Genomic DNA, 22,959 nt, shown 5'->3' on the forward strand with positions numbered 1-22,959 from the left:
ATTCTTTCGTTGGCGAGGACGCTTGCTCGTACCTGATTCGCTGAGAGGTGAAGGGAGTGATTTCATTGGCTAAAGTGGAACTCTGAAGGTCCGGGTCTTTTAGTTCTCCCAGTGTGGTTAAACATGGCTGTCTCGGCAAGAAAAACTGTGTACTTTGTGACTGGAAACGCAAAGAAAGTCGAAGAAGTAAGAGTTTTACGTTTTGTTATTTGCTACTGTCTTGTTTTATGTTTAAAGTCTCTATATTTTTTACACATATCAAATTTGTTTGTTACATCCGTGAGCTGCGTTTTAGATGTACCGTTTATATTTCTAATTTCGTTCCTCCCCCCCTTCCTTCAGGTTGCCCATATACTCGGAGACCAATTTCCCTACAAAATAGTGTCGAAAAAGATTGATTGTAAGTACTTAAAGGAGACACATCGCTTAAAATAAATAGCCTCATTCAGTAGCAGCTAAGGAAGCAGAGGCATTTTGTGAACGCAAGTAAAACGTTGCTACGTTTAACTTGTGGTCAAGTAAAACGTTGCTACGTTTAACTTGTGATCATTTGTGATTTTACTTGAGTAGCACTCAAGTAGAACGTCGAGTTTTACTTGTGGGCCACACTTTCCACCTTTGTTGTTGTTGTTATAAACCGCTGTTTACGCAAGACCCCATAGGGGCAGGTGCATCTTAATTAAATAGAATTTAACAAAAAAAAGTCAATTCAGTTCATTAATTCAATTCAAAAAGAGAACTTTTATGTAAAAAAAAAAAAGCACATAGAAAAATATTTCAAGAATTTATTTGTATTAAATCTGATGATTATGGCGTGCAACTAGTAAAACCCCCAAAAAGTGTCTCGAAAAATTGGGATGGCTTGAAAAGGTTAAATATTGGAAACCCATTGGCGTTGCACCCTAACTCAGTTAACCAAAAACGAATACAAAGGTTTCCTGAACCTCAGTGTGGGTCAGCGTGGGCTGCACAATTATTGGAAAGACTTGACAGACGTTCATTGACGCTCCACAAGGAGGGTAAGCCTCAAAATGTCATGCCTTATAAAAAAAAAAAAACAATAATAATAATAAAAGCATATTAATACTTTTAATATTAAGTGGATAAAGAAACTGTGGTTAAAAAAATACAATTATATGGTTACCATCAGCAAATACAGACCAAATGTTTGAAAGCAACTTCAAGTTTCTGTTCACAGTCCCTTTTTTATGAGTTTTATTGATTTTGATTTTGATTTTTGGGGGGGAAACGTGTGCACCCCAAGTCAAGATACACATAAACAATATAATGGCATAACTCTATCTCTGCCCATGCTTCTTTATTTGAACCCAGTGCCTGAGTACCAGGGGGAGCCGAACGAAGTTTGCATACAGAAGTGTAAGGAGGCCGCACGGCAGGTACATTATATTGTAACTGTAAAACCGCAAGATCCCCCTCATTTTCACCTTATTTTGTCAGAATAAAAGTGAAACTGCAGTTTTTATCTTGAAGATTGATGGACCGGTCTTAGTGGAGGACACCTGCCTGTGTTTCAGGGCTTTAGGAGGACTGCCTGGTCCTTACATGTAAGTGCAGTTCCTATTCCTAATAAAGTCATACATCTCTGATCATAAAACTTTGCCAAAGTTAATAGGGATTTTTTTGTTTTGTTTTGTTTGTTTCTAGCAAATGGTTTCTTGGTCAACTACATCCAGGAGGTAAGTAGTAAAGTAATCGGTCATTTAATGTTGGGTAAACAAATTATGATTAAAGCTCTGCAATATTTCTAATCTTTTTGGTATTTGGTTTTGGGATTGTAATTCAGGCCTCTACAAGCTCTTAGCTGGCTTTGATGATAAATCAGCGTGGGCTCTCTGCACCTTTGCATTCTGCGCTGGTAGAGGTGAACCCGTGCAGCTCTTCACAGGGAAAGTTGAGGTTAGAATCTGTCTCACCGACATTTCTTCAGTGGCTGCGTTGTGTAGTTTTTGCCTCTGACATACTTCTCAACATAATTCAGGGGATGATTGTGGAGCCCAGGGGGCCGTCAGAATTTGGATGGGATCCCTGTTTCGAGCCAGACGGATATGACAAAACGTAAACAACTATTTGGTTTTTACCACAAGAGGGAGCCAAAGGATAACACATTGTTTGAGTGGATATAGAAAATACCAAATCAGAATCCCCATCCTACTAGGGATAAAGGGACTATGTCAATGCACCGTTTTACAAAATGTTACCCTTTCTCTGTGCTCTAACTTTTTTCTTTTCTCTCTCTTATCTGTAGCTACGCCGAACTTCCCAAAGAAATAAAGAACTCAATCTCTCACCGCTACCGGGCACTTGCAGCCATGTCCGAGCACTTTGCAAAACTCAACCGTACCTCAAAATAGAGCATGAAGTAGAAGCAGGATGATTAAAAGTTCTTTGGTTTCAAAAAGGTGCACCAACCTGGATTGAAATTAGGCGGTTCCCCTTGTAATTAGAATGTTGCAAAGCCTACCGCTGAACAGGGCTTGGGTTATATCTGTTTCTCTCTTAATTTTAATAAACTTTTATTTTCAAAGGTTCTATTTTGTGAGTTAATCTTTGACACAAATTGTTTTGGGATATGTTTTAGTTATAAAAACCATGAACAAAATAACTGTAAGGTAATTTTTTAAAAAAAAAGGCAGCGAACACTTCCTCCAGCTTTGCTTTCCTGTGCCAAAATAGAATCTCCAAGTCGCCTGTTTGAGTTTTAGTTTCCTGGAACCGGCAAAGATGGACTCAGAGAAGACCATAATTCATGAAATGAAAAGCTCCTGGGTCCTGATGAGAGCAGCAGATCTCTGTTTCTAAGGCTGGGCCCATGGATTTTGGCACAAGAAGCAGAAAGTTGTTCAGGATGGAGTCCAAAAAAGATGGAGGGAGGGGAGATTGGGAGGAGACGGATCCTTAAGGAGAGAGTGGGGCGTTCAGTGGACATAGCCCAGTGATACCAGAAGAGATTTGGTGAAAAAAAAAAACAGCTGTGGTCTCTGAACAGGAATTATGCATTCACCTGTGACTGATGCCTATTAGAAACAACGACTTACTTAAGCTGCTATTTTATCCAGATACAATTATAATCCAGCTAACAACTTAAACGAGTTTTTAAAAACAATTTAGTGGGACAAATTTGAATTTAGTTTGTCTAGTTTAAAAGGGATCAAAGTTATACACACACTCACTAATCTTTAATCAAATGTCCTTTGCCATGTTGTACCTTTGATACATGTTTCTGAAGCCATCAACAAGCTTCTGAAATAACTGGCTGGGTATGCCATCCTTTTGTTCCATATGTGGTGGTAATTTTTACCATGACTAAATTAGATAAAAATCACAATAAATTCACACTTGTGCATTTAATTCTAGTTTTAATTTAAGGGATGTTGTATTTCTTTTCAATCCTGAATAACAGTAGTCCCTGAACCTTGATAGGTCGTAAAAATAACTTTTTTCTTCTTGCTTATATGTTGTGTCAGCATGCAAAGTCAATAGCTTACCCAAAGATCAGAACTACCAAGACATTTTGGACAATTTCATGCTCCCAACTTTGTTGGAACAGTTTCATGATGGGCCCTTCCTGTTCCAACATGACTGCTCTCCAGCGCACGACGCAAGGTTCAAAAAGAAATGGAGTCCTGACGTCAACCCAAGTGAGCACATTTGGGATAAAGGACTGTGAGTCAGGCCTTATAAATTAAGAAATTGTCAAAAAACATTCCCTTAAGCATCACCACAAACCTTGTGGAAAGCCTTTTCAGAAGAGTTGAAGTTGTTAGAGTTACACAAAATGGGCCAAAAACCTAAAAAACATCTAACTTCTCTAATTTATCTTCAGGATCTCTAGGAAGCAGATGGTCAGTTTGTTTACGCTTCAGGTTGGCTCTGGGTCAATATGCAAGAAGCATATGTAAGATATAAAATGTCTTACTGTAAAACTGGAGCATTTTAGTGAAGATATGTCTTGACAAACTGCTATGTTTCAATAAAAACTCATGCATTTTGCTTGACTAATGAAAACCAGTTTGTTTTACAGCAAGTATCAGATATACTGGAGCAAAGCATGTTTAGCGTTCATACTCAACGTGGATATGTTGGCAACATTTTCGGTAGTTAGGACATAAACCATCATGACAGCATTTAAAAATGATTGCTGTGATTACGAGTAGGGAAACTAGATGATGTTTTCAAGCTCCGGAAAAGCCTCAGCCTGATGGAGTTTGGAAAACCATCTCCGGAGATTAACTCGGATGCATTTTCCCGAAACCTCTTCATCAGGCCTGGAAAACAGGACATTATCAACTTTACAACAAACGGAACCAGTAATAGCCGGTTTATCCAAAGTGATCTGAAGGAGACTTTGCTGTTGCAAGGTTGTGTTTGCTAAAGGAATGAGTTGCTCCAGGAGAAAAGGATGCCTGACTTTATGAGCTTTTAATCCATTAGGATTAAGCCAAAGGAAGAGGAGAGTTTGATGTGGCTTTGGGGAGACAAGCTGCACTTCCTTTTAACTGTTATGCAAGACTTACCCGCCGTCTCCCGCTGTGGCGAGTTTCATTAAAACTGTAAACGCCTGCCGATACTTGACTTTTTTTTTCTTTCTAATGATTGAACCTCGTCCTTAAAACAGCTCAAAATATGTTATGCGGGACTTCAAATTTGAAAAGACTGGTTTCACCTTTCAAAGCGACGCCCATTTTCCATCCCATAAATTTTGCTTTTCAACAAACTCTTGTGAATGAAGTCGCTCCAAGACATTTAAAAGGTTCAGAAGGATGAATTATTCCACCATGAACCCGCTGCTGTGAATGATGGAAACACATGACCTAATACATATTCCTGCTGAGAGTCATCCCCAGGCTGCTCTCTGTTTATGACCACATCCAGGCTACCGAAACACTCAGTTTTGTGGTTTAGTACTTACAGTTTACCTTTTACTCCCCTCCCCCATCTGTGTGATCACATTTCCCCTTAACTAATATGAACTTTATCATTGAGACAGTTTGTATTACCACTGTACTCTTAGAAATATGGTGATTTTGACTGTGGAGTCCAAGCTGGCAGTCACTAACCGGACTAATAATATAGTCTGCGATGGAAGGTTATTGTGTAAGTGCCCTTCTAAAGAGTCGCGCTGGGCCAGAATGTGTTTCTGCCACGACCTGGTTGACACACAGTTGTGTATCTACCTGGCATTTCTGTAGCACACACACAAAACCCACACTGCTTCAAGTAAACAAAAAAGATTGTGTTGAATACATTGATGATTAAAAACTATTATACACAGTCTGCAAAGAAAGAAGGTCTGGGCTCTGACTCATTTCCAAGACTTTCCATTTCTTCCCATTAACTCTCCACCAGTCCTTGGTGGATTTCCTGGCACTTTCGGGTTGTTGTCACGCTGCTTGGCCCCATTCTGCTTCAGCTTTAACTTGATGTTTTTATTTATTTATTTATTTATTTTTAACAGCTGGTCTCATATTTTCCCCCAAGCACCCTCTGATGCATGACAGAATTCTTAACGATTCTATGGTGATGATCAGGCCAGGTCCTACCGCAGCCAAGCATAGAAATGTCTACGTCTTTCTTTCTAATTAATGTTTAACATAAAAATCGAACAATTTCTGGTTTTGTAGTTACTTTCCTCGAGCCTGTGGTTATACATGCAGATTCTGATGCAGCAGAATTCAGAAGGCATAAGCCAAGACTTAATACCACAAATGCATGCGTAGCTGCACCTATGGCTGTATGCTTAGTGTTTGTTTAGTCAGAAGAAGATCCTCCACCTCGTTCTCAAGTTTCAAGTAGGCTTAAACAGGTTTCTCACAGGACTGCTCATGTTTCAGCTCCATCTTCCCGTCAACTCTGAGCTTCCTCGTCTTTGCTGAAGAAAAACATTGTGCTACCATGACGCCATAGGCAGTGTGGGGGGGGGCCATGGGATATTGACTTAAAGTTTTATCATGATAGTTCAAGGTTCTATTTTGATAATAACAAAAGTGATGATTAGAACTATTTATGACATTTATTCAGGTATGGTACAGTAACTATAGCCCCACAAACACAACTGCAGCTCTTGGAAAAACGTACCGATTTGTAAAAAAAAACAAAAAAAAAACTTCCTTAGGAGTTTTAAAGAATTGTGAATTGTATCATTAATCTGCACTCAGTAGCTGCATTTAATCATATTTTCAAGTTTGCTGATATTTATTCAAAAATACATTATTGATCCCATTGAACAAATGGTGGAGAAAACAGTAAACCTAACAATCCTGACAATTCGGGCAGTTTTTTTTTTCTAAACATTAATTGGAATTTATTGTGATAATAAACTAGAATTATAAACGATACAATTAAAGCCCAGTGTTAGTGTTTCTACATTTACATCGCTTGGCATGTTGATCAAAAATTTTATTTTGATCTTATCTGACCAAAACACCTTCCATCGCGGTTCTTCTTCTTCTTTTTGGACAACTGTGAGTTTTTAGGATTTCAGTGTTCTTGAATTTTTTATGTTTTTAAATATTTTAAAGAATTCTTTGTAAGATGTCCAAAATTTGGAATGAAGAACTTAACTTGGCTTTAAACTTTGCCACAACTTTCTCCCTTTACTGTCTAAAGTTGCTTGATCTTCATGATGTTGCTTGTTCTGTAGTAAACCTCTCAGGCCTTCGCAATAGAACTGGAGTTATTCTAGTAAGGATAACTTGCATATGCTACTTCTGAAGTCAATTAATGGCTCTGGGTTTTGTTTAATGGCATCGAAATAGAAATGAAAATGAACACATAATTTCCCTTTCACTCAACAATTATGCACTAAAGTGAGGTGGTGTGTTGCATAAGATTCTAGGAAACAAACTGAAGTTTGTGCTTTACAAAATGTCAACAAACTGATGCTTTTGCAACTGTAGCTGGCATGCCACAAACTGAGTGCTTTTTCTAAGCATCTTATTCTTTTTTTTTTCCTCCAGAGGGTATTTTGTGGGCTCTAGTGTCCCTTATATGACAGTAGGCTGACAGGAAAGGGGGAAGACATGCGGCAAATGTCACCGGATCCAGGAATCGAACCCGCAAGAGCCGCGTCGAGGACTCAAGGCCTCCAAACGTGGGTCGCGCTATCCCCTATGCCACCACAGCACGCCCAATCTTATTCTTTTTAATTATGAACTTCTATCATGCTTATTCAGATGTATAAAGTATATAAAATTATACAAGCGTGTCGATTTTAATACTGAATAGGATGGAGGTTAAAGGGGACGTTTGCGAGCCAGTCATTCACAGGTCAAAGTTACATGAAACATCATTTATAACAAAGCTATGACCACATGACAAGAAGTTTGATTAGAATTTAATTTGCCTTCCAGAAGAAAAGGACACCGTATTTCACCTATGATCTCTAGTTATTAAAATCATGTCTTTTCTATAACGTGTGTGAAAGAAAACAAATAAATAGTCAGAGTCTGGTGGTGCAAGAAGTGAAAGTTCTAGCCAAACAGGCCAGGGTCGAGCAAAGTCAGAGACAGTAAAGTGCGCCGGAAGTTGTCCACGGTCCACGGCTCTCTGTGTGTCTGCGCTGCAGAGGCGCTGCTGCTGTCGGGGCTGATGCTCTGCGGGTCATTGAAGGTGATCAGGATATCTGTGGAGAACTGCGGCAGACGGAGCAGACCCAAGTGAATGCTCACCGTGTTCCTGGCCTCTTCGTTGAACTTGGACACACACTGTGTCCCCATGAGCATCCAGGCGCTGCTGCACTCCGACAGGGACACCTCGGCCTTTGGTAGGGCCACAACATTACTCACTTCGAAGGCTCCTGGCTCCTGAGCTTTGTTGCTGCCCGCGATGTCCTCAAAGTGGTACCTGGCTGCGTCCTGGTCGGCCACCTGGCCCTGGAACTCCAGCAGCTCCACGATCAGGCTCTGGTCGGTGTGGGGGTGGGCGAACACTTCCTGGTTGTCTGGGATCTCCCTCAGCTCGCTAATGTCGGTGACGTTGTAGGGGATGACAGCCGACAGAGCTCCGCCAAACAGAGGGCGAAGCTGAGGAGAGCCCACTTCTGCTGCGGTCTGCATCTCACTTTTAGGGGAAAAAAAACAGCTGCCGAGGAAGAGAAACATCAGCTAACATGCAGAGTATTACGGACTGACTACAGACACACAAACACTACATGTTTAAAGGATTAAAAACCAAAATACACACTGACTTACATGCGGCGTAGTCGTGCAAAACATCCACATGCACTCTGGTTCCAACTTTGCTCTGCTTCGTGTTTTGGTTCCTATGTGTTCAACAGGCGTTCTGCTGCCCCCTAAAGGCGAGGAGGACGTGGAGCGCCAAACGTGCTGATAAAAATCTGACAAACTGAGGAACAGTACACAAATTGAAACTAAGTCTGGAAGGAAAGCAATATAAAACCTAGATTTTATCAAAGGCTTTCTGAGATTTTACTCTTGAACATTTCCTGAGGCTTAAGATAGTGACCTAAACATCACCAACCAGACAAATAAAAAGTTTTGATTCAGGAGCATCCGACTCTGGATTATTTATTCAGCTTCTAGGAGGGTTCTGAAACTTGCGGCTCCAAATCCATAAGTAGTTCTTTGGGCCTAGGTTTGAAACTTTATTAATATGTCTTTCTTCCACACAATTTCCCACAAATACCAACATCCCATAAAATAATTGTATCTACACTTTTTTTCCTGCAAAGGTTTCGTGTTTTTCTTCATTTTAAAACCTAAAAGTACAAATAAAATGGAGGTAACATAGCAATATATTTCTTATAGTAGATATTTATCAGAAATTATATCAGACTCCAGACCTGCAGCTTTAAAGGAAGAGTACTTAAAAAGAAATATGTTTATACTTTTACAACTATATATGAGCTAAATTTTGTAATTTATGAAAACTTTTGATTTAATAGACTCCATCAGTAATTTTTTTGAGAACGATGTTGACCCCATCGATTCTGCTTATTTTACTCCACTCAGTCACCACCACACAGGAAAAACAATAAATCATCAAGGCATTATTTGGTAGAACCGGAACGTATAAAACCATATGAAACAATACTGAAAGAAGAGGCGGAAATAATCTTGTTACCCTCAAAAGTCGGTGGCGATCTCTCCTCAGCCAGCTGTTTGCGACTTCCTGTCAGCCTGTGGTCAGCTGATTCAGACCGAGTAAAGAGACCGGAGGTTCATCTCTAACATCCACAATGATTTCGGTGTCTCATCGTTCAGGACAGCCTGTAAAATGAATCAAAGCGATCTATAAGGCCTCTAAAAGTGTGAAATCTCTGGACTGGCAACAGGAGCTCTGTGTGGAGGAGTTGATTCAGCGGATCTCCGGACAAACAGCAGGTAGCTGGTGACGTTGGCATCCTTAGCCTAACCTAGGCTACTTTAGCTTAGGCTAGCTTAGCCTAGCTTAGCCAAGAAGCGGCCTGTTTCACATGGGTTTATTATATTGTAATTACTCTGCGGGGTTTTGTAGTTGACTAGTTCTTACGGTAGTTCTGTAATAAGTTACGTATGTTGTAGAAAACGAGACTCGAGTGGGGATTTTTCAGGGTAATATAAACAAAGCTTCATGAAAAGCTAAAGTTGAAATGGGTGTGATGTGACATAAATCAGTGTTTCTGGATTTGCGCAGGTTAAAAATAATCATCTTGCTGTACTATCTGCTTTTAATAGGATGTGTTTTGGGCTTTCCAGGCATCCTGCCACCCAAACTTTACAAGAAGACACAACTAGCTATAACAGCTTCACAATGGAAATGTGTGCAGATTGTGCCTTTATAATAATAGTTGATAGACACGAGCAACGACAATGAAATTTACGTAAAAGAGAAATGGCAATTGATGTTTGAATATAGGGTCACTCTGGCACCAGATCATTTAATCTTTTAAAGAAAACGCTGTTTGGATTTGACATTAAGAAGCAACAACAAACTTGTACCTCGTTTAAAAAAAAAAAAATCTAAAAATTGTTGTGTGCTGAAAACATCAAAATAAAACAATTTTAAATCTTTTTCTCATTTAATGACAGATGTCATATCTGTCATCAAAGTCTGCGGTATCTCAACCACAGAAGAGTGCATGGATAGAATATTTAGTAGGACATCCGGGACATCTAAACGTCCTGCTTTCCAATAATGTATTTTTCCACATGGGTGAACTTTTGCTGTCCTTTATGCCCTCACTTGATATTGGGGAGCGGTCACCTCAGTCTCAGAGAGATTGTGAAAACATCCAGTTGAACTTCTTGTAAACAATATCGTCATCACAATATTCAATAGTAACATCAGAATGGGATGTTTTCATGATATTGAGTAGCTCTGTTTTTTCAAATATTCCTACAAAAATGGAAAAAATTTGTAGGACTTTATTTATTTATTTTTTAGGAATATTTTAAATTTGAAAGTGTATTTTTAATACACTGATTTAACTATTAAATAAACAAATACATTATTGTATAAAAGCTAAGAATAAATCAAATTGAGCTTTTATTATTTATGTCTTTGTCAATACTAGTGATGCACCTATATGAACATTTAGGCCAATATCGACATCATGGCTGATATTTGATATTTACCACTGTTATTTCTATTGTATATGTTTCTGTACTCTTTTGCCACCATGAAAAATGACCACATTGCTGACATTACTTATTTACTTCAGTTAAACATCCCACAGTCCTTTACTGCTCATATGTGAGCATTGCTAATCAATATTACTCAAAACATTAAATGAGAATGAACTCAAAACAGAAGACAACGTCTTTCTATTACATTTATTTAAAACACGATAATAGAGACGGACATGTCCATGCATCTTGCAGGATGCACTACGTGAGGAATTTCTGAGTTTATTCGTTTAATTTTAATGCACTTTAGATATTGACATCTTCACAATTGCATGTGAAAGAGGCTGCCCATTAACACACACAGGCATCCAAACCAAGAGTGTCCAACTCCAGTTCTCAAGAGTCCTGCATGTTTTTATGTTTTCCTGGTTCGGTGGGGACGTCAGGCCTGTGCAGAACTTGGCAGCATGCGTCGCAGGGGATTCATCCATTTATTCAGTCGGGTTGAAGCAGCACGTTGGCTTTTGAGGACTGGAGATGGGAACCCCTCGTCTAAATGTTTCCATAAATACTTATTCAGTTCAACTTCGAGTCAGTAATTCTTCGTTGATTCTCAAGGGAAATTACATTAACGAAGCTGAATAATAATTCAGGGGAAAGCGCAGCAGGCTGACAGCACTTTTAGACAATTCGTGCTTCCCAATGTTCTCACTTAATTTGTTTTAGATACAAATCTCAAATGAAAGATGTGTGGAAACTCTGTTCTCTCGTTCCATTTAATTAAGACTATTATCTATAAGCCCCCTCATAATTATTACTATTTTACCAGCCTAATTATTAAGCCATTTTTGTCAAAGTTTAGCTAAAAAAATATGTGTGCTTTGATGTGAATTCTGCAGTGTTTTTCATTGGTAGCAGCTTCCAAAGACGTTCGTTGAATTAGTCCATTTGTCTCTGTAAATTGTCCCTTTCGCTCAGTCTGCAGTCTCCTGTTTCTCTCTGTGTTTCTTCACTTTCTTCAGATCTGTCCCCTGCTTCTCCTCCCCTCTGCTCTCTTGGCTGGGGAAAGGCTGGTTTTTTTCCAAACGCAACGCCAGAAACGGACGTTAAGAAAGTATCAGACTTAACCGGAATCAATGGTACAAGTCTTACTGTCGCAGTGAGAAATGGGGTGATGTGTGTGTGTGTGTGTGTGTGTGTGTGTGGATGCTTCCCCGCCCCTCAGATGATTGCCTGTTGTTATTGGGTCACATGTTTTTTAGCTCAGTGTCACAGAGGGATTTTATTGAGTTGTGTTTGTGTGTTCTCCCCCTGAGCCGCCTCTTTGGAATGACATAGCACCCAAACTGAGATTCAAGGATGTGTTTTTGGAAGGACAGCGTGTTTTCCAGATCCGCATCGTAGAATGTTTTTGTTTTTTTTTGGCCCAGTGGCATCCAGAGCAGTGATGACATTTCCTTTTTTAATAACCAGTAAATCTTAGTTATAAATCTGTCAGAAAAATGTCAAATTCAAAATAATTTTAAAGCTATACAAATTCATTCAAATTCTGAGAATATCAGCAAAAAGATAACATATTTCAGTTTATATACTATACTTATGTAATACATAATATAGTGACTCATTGGTCACTCATTGGAAAGGTTAGGCTGAAAAACGTGCCAAATATAAGCATTTAATATCAATCGATATTGGTAATTATTGATTAGTTTTTTGTTTTGAATATTGGATATACTACCAAAATGGTGTCACGACCTTTCCTGTTTGTTGTATTTTATTATTTTAAGCAGCTATGTGGCGCGGTGGCAAAACCTGAAACTGCTGCTGCGCCAGGTATACAGCGAGTGAGTGAGTGAGTGAGTGAGTGAGTGAGTGAGTGAGTGAGTCAGTCAGTTAGTTATATTGATCAAGTATCTATTATTATGTATATTGCTATTGATTTATTGTTTTTGATTAATTTGATTATTAAGGCAAAATATGACAAAAGACAAAGAAATAATAATTTAATACTGAAATATCAAATTTTAGCATACATTTTATTGGAAAGCCTTTAGCATATATAACAGCAAAACCTCTCAGAGAGGTGTTCAGGAAATCCTGGTTCTGCCTTTTTTTATAATGTAATTTCTTGAGATGCCCCTTTGAATAATTGACTTCATAAGTTGATGTTTATATTTTAGGTAGATCAATTGGCAGCGCTGACAGCTAACTCGTTTTCTCTTGTTGGAGGATGGAAACCATCAAAACCGTTCTCTCCCTCTTTTCTGTTCAAACTGGTGATCTTCTCCTCCTGTCCTACAGAGGGAGCCAGAACGGCAGGAGCAGCCCGAAGACAACATGCCCCCCAAGTTTAAGCGACACCTCAACGACGACGAGGTCACCGGATCCGTCCGCAGCGAGAGGGTGAGGTCCAGACGCAGTGGAAAAAATGACGCGTCTTGGGGTTCTGGTTTGTCAGGAGGGCTCGAGTAAACAAGGAGTGACAGAAGCAAACCCACACGGTGATGGAAGAGGGAGCTGGAATAAATAGAAATCACGGTTTAGATTAAACAGCAAACAAGCAATAAAAATATTGGCAGCATGGTGGAGTCTCCAGAAAGTCTCGTGGTCAAATGTCTGCTCCTCATCAGGCTGCTCATCCTGTCCCGCCAGCTCTTCCTCACCCATCCCTTCTTCTTTTATGTTGTTTTTAACTCAGATCAAAGCCACGATTACTGTGAAGGGGGCGGTTGAGGGTCGGACGCTTGCGTAACATTCTCCTCTCCTTCTAGTTTTCTGCTTCTGATAATTACTACCAGTTCTCCTCGCATCTCCGGTACCGGGTCAGAGGTCGCGCCAGAAGGAGAGCGTTTGCCCTCGCACTCACAAAGGGCTTTGTGATCACGCGCCCGCCGTCTTTTCGGATTTCTTGCAGATGACCTGCAAAGGAAATGAAGCGTGTGTAGAATGTGTAATGTTGGACGTCTGATAAGGTATGCGGGTCCTTCCTCGTCTCTCTCTGCTCTTTGTAGCATTGACATACTTGGAAGACGATGGTAGTGGCTGCAGCTTCTATAAATGGGATGTTATGAGTTAAAACTACTCATAAAAGAAACTCCATCCAAGCAGAGCTGAGTTTTGTTTTTCTTCATCCGTCCGCTCCTATGATTATTTAATGCAGCTTTTTGTTTAGTTTTTTTCCCCCCTCTGAATAGGATTTTACACAAAAACACTGTGTGTCCAGATTAAAGCAATCAGAGGCTTTGGGCCAAGATTGTGCCTTAGGAGAATAATCAACTTTAAGATCGCAACATTTTTCTATTTTTCTTACTTTAATTGAGATGGATTAACTTTGACTTCCCAGCATATTGACTGTTTTTTGCTCGGACTTAGACGACGTTCAGGGCGATCGAGCTTTGGCACGCACAGCTGCACAGATGACATCCAGTCATCACAGATTGATCTCACTATTGGCGTTGCCTTCAGAGCGCAAGAGGAAAGAGTTTCCTATTGATCGCTTATTTCAGCCGTATTGTACGGAAATGTTTCTGTTCCTGCATCAGCAGCATCCGCAATAGGCGCCTCGCACGAACCACGCCCCATCATCCACCAAACAGACGGGATGCTGCGTGCGCGGTAGTGTCCCGAAACCAAAAAATCCACATAAGCAGGTGGTAATCTATTCAACTCTAAGCTGAACTTATTCATGTTAATAAGAAAGGAAACATATATATTGAAATAGTGTTTTTTATATCAGTTTTCTCAACTCTAAGGACTCCTCGTCTTGATCCTATCTTTATCTGAGCCGCAATATTTTTCTTTTTTCGACAGAGGAATCTGCTGGAGGAAGACTCTGATGAAGAGGAAGACTTTTTTCTGTGAGTTTTTGTTGGAATATATGTTGTTTGTTTGTTTGTTTGTTTGTTTTTTTGCAGCCATCAACCAGTTCCTGGCATGAGCCTAACTGGATATTTGTTCAGTTTTCATCACAATTGTGGAACTCGTTTAAATTGTTTGCTTTTCAGTGAAGAGCAAAGCCTGTGAACGTTCAATAGAGTTGAGATCAGGCCCTTTTCCAGATACGAACCGCTATCCTGTTTGATCTGTTCCAAAACCAGTTCGGAGTAGTTTTCCAGTTGGAGCTCACAGCTATGTGTCCAAGTGTCACTCATGCAGTCGAAACTGGGACAAACAAAACAAAACAAAAACAAAAAAACAACCTACCAAACGTTAAGCCTGTTGCCAACTTGAAGATGCTGCGAGATGCTTTACCACTGAGATGGTACATTTCTGTGGAGATGGAGGTCTTAAATTCCATTTGTAGGGGGTCTTAAAAAGCAGTAAGTTTGAGTTGGTGAAACCTGCAGAAACCCTGAGCACATGAACATGAAACAATTGGACAAAATAAAGACCGGAGGGCTATCTGAAATGTTTTATTCTGTGTGAATAAGAAGAGAAGTGTGTGTTCCACCAGGACAGCAGGGGGACCCGACGCGCTGAACCCCGCTGAAAATTAGTGGTTTATCTCATTTTAGTTTGGAATTTTAACCAAATATTAGTAGAATGGGAGGAAATCCACAATAGCTAAATTCTTGTGCACCTCAGTTCTTAATCTTAGAGTGCAGTTTAGATTTCCTGAGTGACCCGACTCAAACATTACCTGGTAACTTTAACTCCCTTAACATTGTTTTTTTTTTGTTGTTTTTTTTTTCAGGAGAGGTCCAACCGGACCCAGATTTGGACCTCAGAATGACAAAATGAAGCAGTAAGTACGGATTACTCATCGCAGCTAAAAACAGGATATGCATGTGTTTTTAAAATCCCTGAAAATGGTTACATTTCAATTAGGTGTTATATAGATTTGGAAAGTGCTTGGTTTCTGTACAAAGTCCTTGAAAGTGCTTGATAGTACCTGCTGTTAGCAGCTGAAAACAAATACTGTATTTGAAGGATAATAAAAGGACACATACATTTTTTTTTTCTCGGTGTGTGAAGTTAAATCGCACCAAACATCTCCTGCTTTAGGCCTGTTAGAATTGCCAAAATTATTTCTATTTGAAAAATGTCAAAAATTGTAGCACGAGATTTTTTTATAATTTTTTTTTTTGTAGTTTTCTTGGACCAGTCACGTGTGCAAAAGAGACACATTTCAAATCTTGTCTCGGCTGTAGAATGTGGAATACTATCAACAAGATATTATCAATAACGGTATTAAACGAAGCCATATAGAAGAATAATCAGTGAATTGAAACTATCTTTTTTTTTTTTTTTTTTTTAGTTCATTTGTACTGTTTTTTTATTTTTTTTATCTCCAGACCCTGGTGGTGCTGGAAAAGTCTGAAAAGCTGCCTTGAAAACACTTGAAAACGCTTGGCTTTTACTGTGGGAAAAGTGTACGAACCCTGTAAAACACCGGGGGGCCGGGGCGGAGGCTCCACTCTTTTTGAAGCTGCCGTTACGTAACCGCGGCTCCGACGTGTTTACCAGAAGTGGCCGGTTGTTGGGAGATTGTGCAAGAGAATTTGGCGCGCAGGCTCTGTTTCGATCTTCACCAGCGCCTCGCAGACAGCCGGAGAACAGAGGAGGTCATTGTTGAGGCCGTCTGGCACGTGAAGCTGTTTCTTCACGCTCGCTCCATACCTCGCCGTCTGTCGCAGTCGTGCCCACGTGAAATTAGACGCCGTCAATACTGAGTGCAGGAATGTCCTGTGTAAGAATTGCAGGCTTTCAACCCGTCTGAACCTGAGCCGTTAAATTCCTCAGGTGTTTGCGACGGCGGCCTGTTTTCTTATGCCAACCTTCCCACCCCCAACCCAATTCCTGTCTGGAGTCTTTTATGCATCTGCTTTTGCATGACATCACATAAAGAGAAAATTATTTCAGTTTAATTTTAATTTGAATCCTCAAAATGTTAATACAGTAGATCTGGGGTAATCAGAAGTGCTAGTGCTTCTTTTTCAACAGGGCAATAACTCTTGATTTGTGCAACAAATATACTTTATTATTATTATTATTATTCCATATGGGCCCTGCTTTCATCTGTGTCCTCAGTGTGCAGTCCCAGGTTGACGAGGTGATCGACGTGATGCAGGAGAACATCTCCAAGGTGATAGAGAGGGGCGAACGCCTCGATGACCTGCAGGACAAGTCCGGTGAGTCGCAGCGTCACACCTTCTGTCACATACCCCTTCTGGTTTTTGCGCGTGCATGGGACGTTGGTGCTTTTCATCCACTTGAATCAACTCCACAGAGAGAGCATCGGTGGTGTTTTTTTACTAACATTTACTTTGCAATTAGAGCTGTCGGACCCTGAGGGCGTGCAGCGGCATCAAGGGAACACTCGAGTGGGACTGGGACTCTCGGCAATGTGCTTCCAATTGAAGAGAAAAACACAATTAATATAATTAGGGTTATTCGTCGGAAAGGAAGAAAACAAAATCCTCAAATTACCAGGCAGTAGTTGATGTTACAACTACTGCAAAAGATGCCGGATTTTAGAGCATTATCTGCCTGATTTAGGATTCGTCATGCTGGGTCGAGTCCTGTTTTTGTCCTTGGGACCACCTTGACCTCTCTGTGCAGAATGAACAGAACAATGCCTCGGACATAGAGAGTTAAATAGGGGCCGCAGTGTTACAAGCAGCTAAAATTAGACAGTACGCTGTCCAGATCTAATGACTCGTAAGTCTATTTGTCTATGAGCGAATTCTCTAGTGACTGCAGAAGAGCAGATTGAATGCTTGAACAAAGGAAGTTCTCCTTGAAAACATTCTTTTCTCAACTATAATTACTACAAATCTACTCTTTGCTTTTTTTTTCTCTTAAGAGCATTCAACTGGATTATCTGGTTGCCACCACTGCAGAGCTTGCTCAGGATTGACACTTTTAAACGACGTCCGGGCATAAAGAAACAATTTTTGAGATTCTGTAGAAAGAACCAGGATTTGATTGGTTGGAGGTAAAATTAATTTTCTCGGGGACGGGGAGCATCTGTTCAGGAAATGTGGAAAATTATTGAGGGAAACTGTCTGCAGACGAAGAGGTGAATGACCTGTTTGGTGTCATGATGGATTTAATGAGAGTGGGAGCGCCTCCCATTCGACGGGAACCGTCTCGCTCACACATCCAGTAAAAACCTGGCGATGGAGGACGCTTGTTTTTATGCGTAAGGGAACAGCATGTAACAAAGCAAAAAAAAGAAAAAAAGTCATAAATGGTTCGGAGATCAAAACACGGACGCTTTTGAGGGGAGGCCAGGAAAATCTTCACATCTTCATCATATTAAGAACGTGTGGCCACACCTCCAAAAGAGAAAAGAAAAACCAAATCTGTAAATATTGACAGAAATAACTTTTAATGAAAACCCTTTAAAGTTCTCAAACAACTATTATAGGACTTCAGTATACAGTAAGAACATATGACAAAAAGATATAAGAACACCGAGACAGTATTTCTCTAAGCGACAAAACATTTGAGCACAATTTTTTTTTTTTTTTGTATTTCCTGATCCTTGGCTTTAGTTTAACTAGATCTATGTAGCCATATCTGCTTGTCCCCATTTTCCTATATAAATAGACTGATTAGATATTGGCTGAAATACACCAAGAAATACTTTTTTGTAATTTCTTTTAGCAAGTATCATTGAGTGAGAATCCACTTAAAAAAAACTGTTTGTACAGAAAGTCAGAACAGATCCAGTCAGTTGGAGGCAATTAAAGTCGTCACAAGGTAAAAAGTGTGATGCATTTGTGAGGCGTCTGCACTAGAATCCGGTCCAACAATAACAGAAAACATTATTTTATTACCTTAATGATGGTTTAATGGTCCCCAGAAACAGATTTTGTTGGAAAGCTGTTCCAAATTTGCTAATATCTGCTATGCATGAGTGTGGAGCTCTTGAGAGTTGGAAGATCATCTGGCTTTAGGGAAGGGTAAATCTGTGTGTCACCAGCGTAGCAGTGGTAAGAAACACAAGAGGTACAGAGAGAAAAGGAAGAAACAGGTCCAACTACTAGCCCCTGAGGCACCCCGCAGGTCAAGTCAGCATCACTGTTTATCTTCAGTAAAACAAAGACAAACAGTGAAGAGGTACGAGATGATCAACAGCATCAGAACCAAAATAGAATCGTCTTTTCAGCTTTCTACCTAAATACTCTGCAACTTTACACATAATACTGAACTTGTAAATGCCTACATGGTGTTTTTAAATGAGCAGCAGAACAGGTGTGTGTTATGAAGTGAATGGCATTTCTTTCAAATAGTTGTTCCTTTGCTCCAAGAAAGTGCCACTTAATCAGATCGTGAAGGAGCCCCCTTTTAAGTGTTTTCTTATAGTCTCGAATAGAAAATAATTGATTATACATTACAGCTTGACATGGTTGATTAAAGACACTTTCCCTTGTAGTGAGTAGATGTCTCTGTGTAAATACGCGCTGTTCACTTTATGTTCAGGTTCTGAGTGATTTCCCAGCTGTCCATCTGAAAACTCTTAAGGACTCTAGCTCTCTCTCTGCTGTGTTGTCTTCCCTCCGTTGCATAACACTGACGCGCTAGCCAGGCTCCAATCAGAGCGACCACGGTTGTTTCACCTCGCTGATGAAGACACGATGCTGAAATCCACGTGTTTGTTTCCTGTCTCGTGCATCGTCAACACACTCAAACACACAGATGTTACACAGGCGCTCCGCTCTGTCATGTTGACCCGCCTGCCAAAACAACGGTGCACATCTGGAGGACGTTCTTCTCTGCTTGTTTATGCGACGCGTTTGTGACTTTGCGGCCCGTCTCGACCGCGAGTCCCATCCTTTGCGCGCGGCGCTCCGGCTGACACCTCGCGCGGGCAGGTGACCCGTCGTCAAATTCCCTTGGGATTAACGAGCGTCTTCCCAGAAGCCCCTGTGTGGGCGCGCCGCTTTGTAGTAGCGACGAGTCGTAAACAGGCACGCGGAGATGGAAACAGCAGACGCAAAAAAAAAACAAAAAGCGAGAGAGGGTGAGCAGCGCCGCACGCTAGGGAGCCGTAACCCTCCTGTTAACATTCAGAGACACCACTTTAACAACGATATCGCAGAAACAGACCGCAGCGCGGGGGCGAGCTGGAGGAAATGTTGCTATTTTGGAAATGTATGAGCCCGTTCCAAAAGAGCTGTCTTTAAAAGATGTCGCATCTACCCAGAGCAGTAAAGCCGGTGTATCTAACGCCTTGAGTGAAACCTGTTTGTTTGTTGTTGTTTTTTTCCCCGGTGACTGACTTGTCCTTTTTGTTCTGTTGTCTCTCATTGTGGGCTCCCCGGTCGCATCGTGGTGCAGAGAGCTTGTCGGACCATGCGTCTGCGTTCAGCAGCCGAGCCAAACAGCTGCACAGGAGGATGTGGTGGAGAGACACGAAGGTGGGGTATCTGCCTGTTTTCAAACTATCTGCATACAAACGTAAAAAAAAAATAAATAAAAATGTCCCTGATTTTAACCCGTCATGTAGGGTGCCCAGCAAGCATGTGGTAGAATGTGCTCTAGCCACATCAAAAAGGAACTTTCTCTGGACTACAAGCACCAATTGCAGTTTTCTGGCTGATCACTGATCTTTAAAAAAAAACCTGACCTAATGATTTGTGTGTGTTAAATAAAGCCAGAAAGGAATGAGGGTAGTAAGAGGAGGGTTGCACCTCCTCTTACAACTGTGTGGTGAAAAACTAACACTGAACTTACTATGGTGGGCCATGGTGGCGGCAGCATCATGATGTGGGGATCCAGTTGAGAATCTGTGGCAAGTCTTGATGTTATATCTTGATGTTCACAGATGCTCTGAATCCAATCTCAATCAGCCGTTTTGCAAAGAACAGGAAACATTTTGAGTCTCTAAAAGTATTGAATAAAGGGTCAAAACTGTAAACCATGCATCACTTTCCAGTTATTATACAACGATCTGCGTTGGCCTTAATTATCTGAAGACTTCTGCAAGGCTCCATGTCTGCGTTGGCTTTTGTCCACATTTTGTTTTGAGACAAATGTTATATAATTTTATTTCCCCAACAGATGAAGATGATTATTGCACTGGTAGTTGTCGCTCTTCTGCTGATCATCATCAGTGAGTATTTGAATGTCTCATAAACTTCAGCAGTGTTGAAATCTACAAACATGTAGTTATATCCTGTAATGTTACGCCTCTCTTCTGTTTTCCAGTTCCAGTAATCCTTCGATATCGTAAGTGACCGATGAGGATGAGGTGGACCGTTCCTCCTCGTTTCCCCCCCCTGCCCCGGCCGACCTGCATCATCTCATCCGGCACTCACCGGGACGCTGTCCAAACCATCTTCAGAGTTCTCCTCTTCACCCTCAGTTCAGATCTTACAGTCACGTCCTGATCCGAGATCAGTTCTGCTCGATGAAGTTAAGGGAAAGCAAAAACATTGACTTGTGTTTTGACCCTGTTCTCCGTGTAAAGGGAGCGCTTCGTGCCACGACACTTATCACAGGCACTGGGGGTTTTGGGCCTTTGTCCTTCGTGTTGCATCTCAGATAAATTCTCCAGGACCGGGGGAATCCGACAGTCTGCATTAGTTTATCTCCTGTGAATCTGCTGCAGCAGCCTCGCATGAAGAGGCTGTAAACTCCGAGCAGATGAACCTCTGGTGTCTTCCCACATGTGCATCTCAAACACCAACAGGAGAGACGGTTTTTAAAGGGGACACCTAAGTAGTACAAAGCACATTTTTAAAATTCTCTCCCGCACAAAGCGAGAAGACATCTGAGTCTCATCTGAGGTTCTTTTTTTTTTAATTTTAATGTGAAGAACAGAACAATGGGAAACCAAAACAGCCACATTCTGAATGTCTGTTCACCGTTCTGTGCTCTAAACTTTTTACTTCCTGCAGGACTGTGCTGATCTCTGGGCTCCTTTGATCACAGCTGTTCAGGCTTTCAATTTACTCCCAACTCGGCAAACAGTTCTGTTCGGTTTAAAGCTGCTTTTTGCTTACTTTCCCTCTTAAGTTGTCACTATTATTTTTGGTTTATGAAGTTCTGTATAAGTGCTGGTACTTGCTACTGAGGGGGACGGTTTATCTCTGTACTGTTATGACTGAGATGGAAGGTCTTATGTAATGTGAATGGAAACCATAGGTGTAGTTGTGATTGGTTAAAGTCTACATGGTAATTGGATTATTTTTGTGTAACTTATTTCAGCTGTAAATATGGATTCTGTAACGATACTGTACAGTACTCTGTGGCATTGCATTGGAAGACTGTGATTCCTTTTGCTCTGGAATAAAGTGATATTAAAGGGCAATATGTCTGGTTTGTTCTGGTTTGAACTAGAATCAGCAATAGGAAAAAGTGGATGAAGTAAAAAAAAAAAAAAACAAAACCCAGAAACAATCGTCATGCCATCCCTACAGTTTTAAGCGCAGGTTAAGTGTCCAAAAGCTTGCAGAGCTTGCAAAATTGTAGGACTTTTATCTCCTCATTTATCCGACTGTTGCTGGCTCGTGACTTTACTGGCATCACGGAGTCTCCAGATGGCATTAAAGTTGAGAGGTCTGGAGCCCATGAAGCGTTATTGCTCTGACAGACCCTCGGCCTTTCTTCCTCCCAGTACTGCAGGCACAAACACACACACACACACACACACATTGCCCCGCACCGAGCCAGAACTGCCCAACTCCACTGCAGGAACAGACATTAAACTGGCCTCAAGGGACAATTTGCTTTGCTGATATATGGCGGCTGGACATTAGGGGTCACATCTGGTACTGATGCACACAACAGGAACGATGGCTTTGTTTCCGCTCCGAAGTCGAAGCGGTAATTTAATCCGCTACGCATTGTTTGGATGTTGATTAAAGCAGGCATAGGCAAAGCTGTTCAGAACCCCTCCCCCCTGGCTGCACCAGCACCTATAAGTCAGCAACACTGCAGAAAGGTCATAGGTCAAAGAAACTCAAAGTAAGCAGACCTTCTTTCAGGTCTAAGGTTTCATGGACTGGCACATATTAAAGACCTTTTGATCCTTACCAGTTCCTAAAGTTCAGCATGTTAAATGAGTGCTGAAATGGTAACTGAATTTATGACGGGTTTTGATTGTGCATACAATGCTAGCCATATTTATGGAAAGTCGTGATAAAGATGTGTTAAAAGCCTTAAATTAATCTCAACTCATTGGACGGGGTGTTGCATGCAAGGCATCTCCCAGTCTGCCATGGTTAAAGGGGCATTATAACAAAGTTGACTTTTGTTATAGAGTTGTCCCCTAATCAAAAACATTTCATACCTGTTTGTAAAATCTTTGTAAAAATTTCCCTTGGCAACCATTCAGGTTTGTAAAACGCTTGGGGGAACCAAGCGGCACCTTCAATACACATCTCCTCCACAGACCTACAGTTTTCAGGGATTTCGACTC

General features: G+C 40.8%; 3 protein-coding genes across 6 annotated transcripts; 2 read left to right on the forward strand and 1 right to left on the reverse strand.

The window, feature by feature from the left end:
- The first annotated feature begins 81 nt into the window (after nucleotides 1-81).
- itpa (inosine triphosphatase (nucleoside triphosphate pyrophosphatase)) lies at nucleotides 82-2,552 on the forward strand. The gene is made up of 8 exons (XM_044130628.1): nucleotides 82-186; nucleotides 343-400; nucleotides 1,333-1,397; nucleotides 1,492-1,565; nucleotides 1,666-1,697; nucleotides 1,805-1,917; nucleotides 2,000-2,076; nucleotides 2,267-2,552. The coding sequence occupies exons 1-8, from the start codon at nucleotides 124-126 to the stop codon at nucleotides 2,370-2,372; spliced, it is 588 nt and encodes a 195-aa protein (XP_043986563.1). The 5' UTR covers nucleotides 82-123; the 3' UTR covers nucleotides 2,373-2,552.
- A 4,785-nt stretch (nucleotides 2,553-7,337) lies between these two features.
- rangrf (RAN guanine nucleotide release factor) lies at nucleotides 7,338-9,240 on the reverse strand. Of its 3 annotated transcripts, XM_044129678.1 has the most exons (4): nucleotides 9,103-9,195; nucleotides 8,211-8,364; nucleotides 7,689-8,100; nucleotides 7,338-7,613 (listed from the first exon to the last, which is right to left on the reverse strand). In XM_044129678.1, the coding sequence occupies exons 3-4, from the start codon at nucleotides 8,073-8,075 to the stop codon at nucleotides 7,491-7,493; spliced, it is 510 nt and encodes a 169-aa protein (XP_043985613.1). In that variant the 5' UTR covers nucleotides 8,076-8,100; nucleotides 8,211-8,364; nucleotides 9,103-9,195; the 3' UTR covers nucleotides 7,338-7,490. The 3 variants fall into 3 exon arrangements, with proteins under 3 accessions (XP_043985613.1, XP_043985612.1, XP_043985611.1); XM_044129677.1 differs by having other exon boundaries at nucleotides 7,338-8,100; nucleotides 8,211-8,345; nucleotides 9,103-9,240; XM_044129676.1 differs by having other exon boundaries at nucleotides 7,338-8,100.
- On the forward strand, nucleotides 9,155-21,909 carry vamp4 (vesicle-associated membrane protein 4). Of its 2 annotated transcripts, XM_044129679.1 has the most exons (9): nucleotides 9,155-9,362; nucleotides 11,609-11,725; nucleotides 12,888-12,989; nucleotides 14,397-14,443; nucleotides 15,280-15,330; nucleotides 16,617-16,717; nucleotides 19,875-19,954; nucleotides 20,598-20,649; nucleotides 20,745-21,909. In XM_044129679.1, the coding sequence occupies exons 2-9, from the start codon at nucleotides 11,723-11,725 to the stop codon at nucleotides 20,771-20,773; spliced, it is 465 nt and encodes a 154-aa protein (XP_043985614.1). In that variant the 5' UTR covers nucleotides 9,155-9,362; nucleotides 11,609-11,722; the 3' UTR covers nucleotides 20,774-21,909. The 2 variants fall into 2 exon arrangements, with proteins under 2 accessions (XP_043985614.1, XP_043985615.1); XM_044129680.1 differs by lacking the exon at nucleotides 11,609-11,725 and having other exon boundaries at nucleotides 9,323-9,362.
- Nucleotides 21,910-22,959: the final 1,050 nt, after the last annotated feature.

The sequence above is a fragment of the Gambusia affinis genome, linkage group LG10, assembly GCF_019740435.1.
Source record: "Gambusia affinis linkage group LG10, SWU_Gaff_1.0, whole genome shotgun sequence".
In the NCBI taxonomy this organism is placed as follows: Eukaryota; Metazoa; Chordata; class Actinopteri; order Cyprinodontiformes; family Poeciliidae; genus Gambusia; species Gambusia affinis.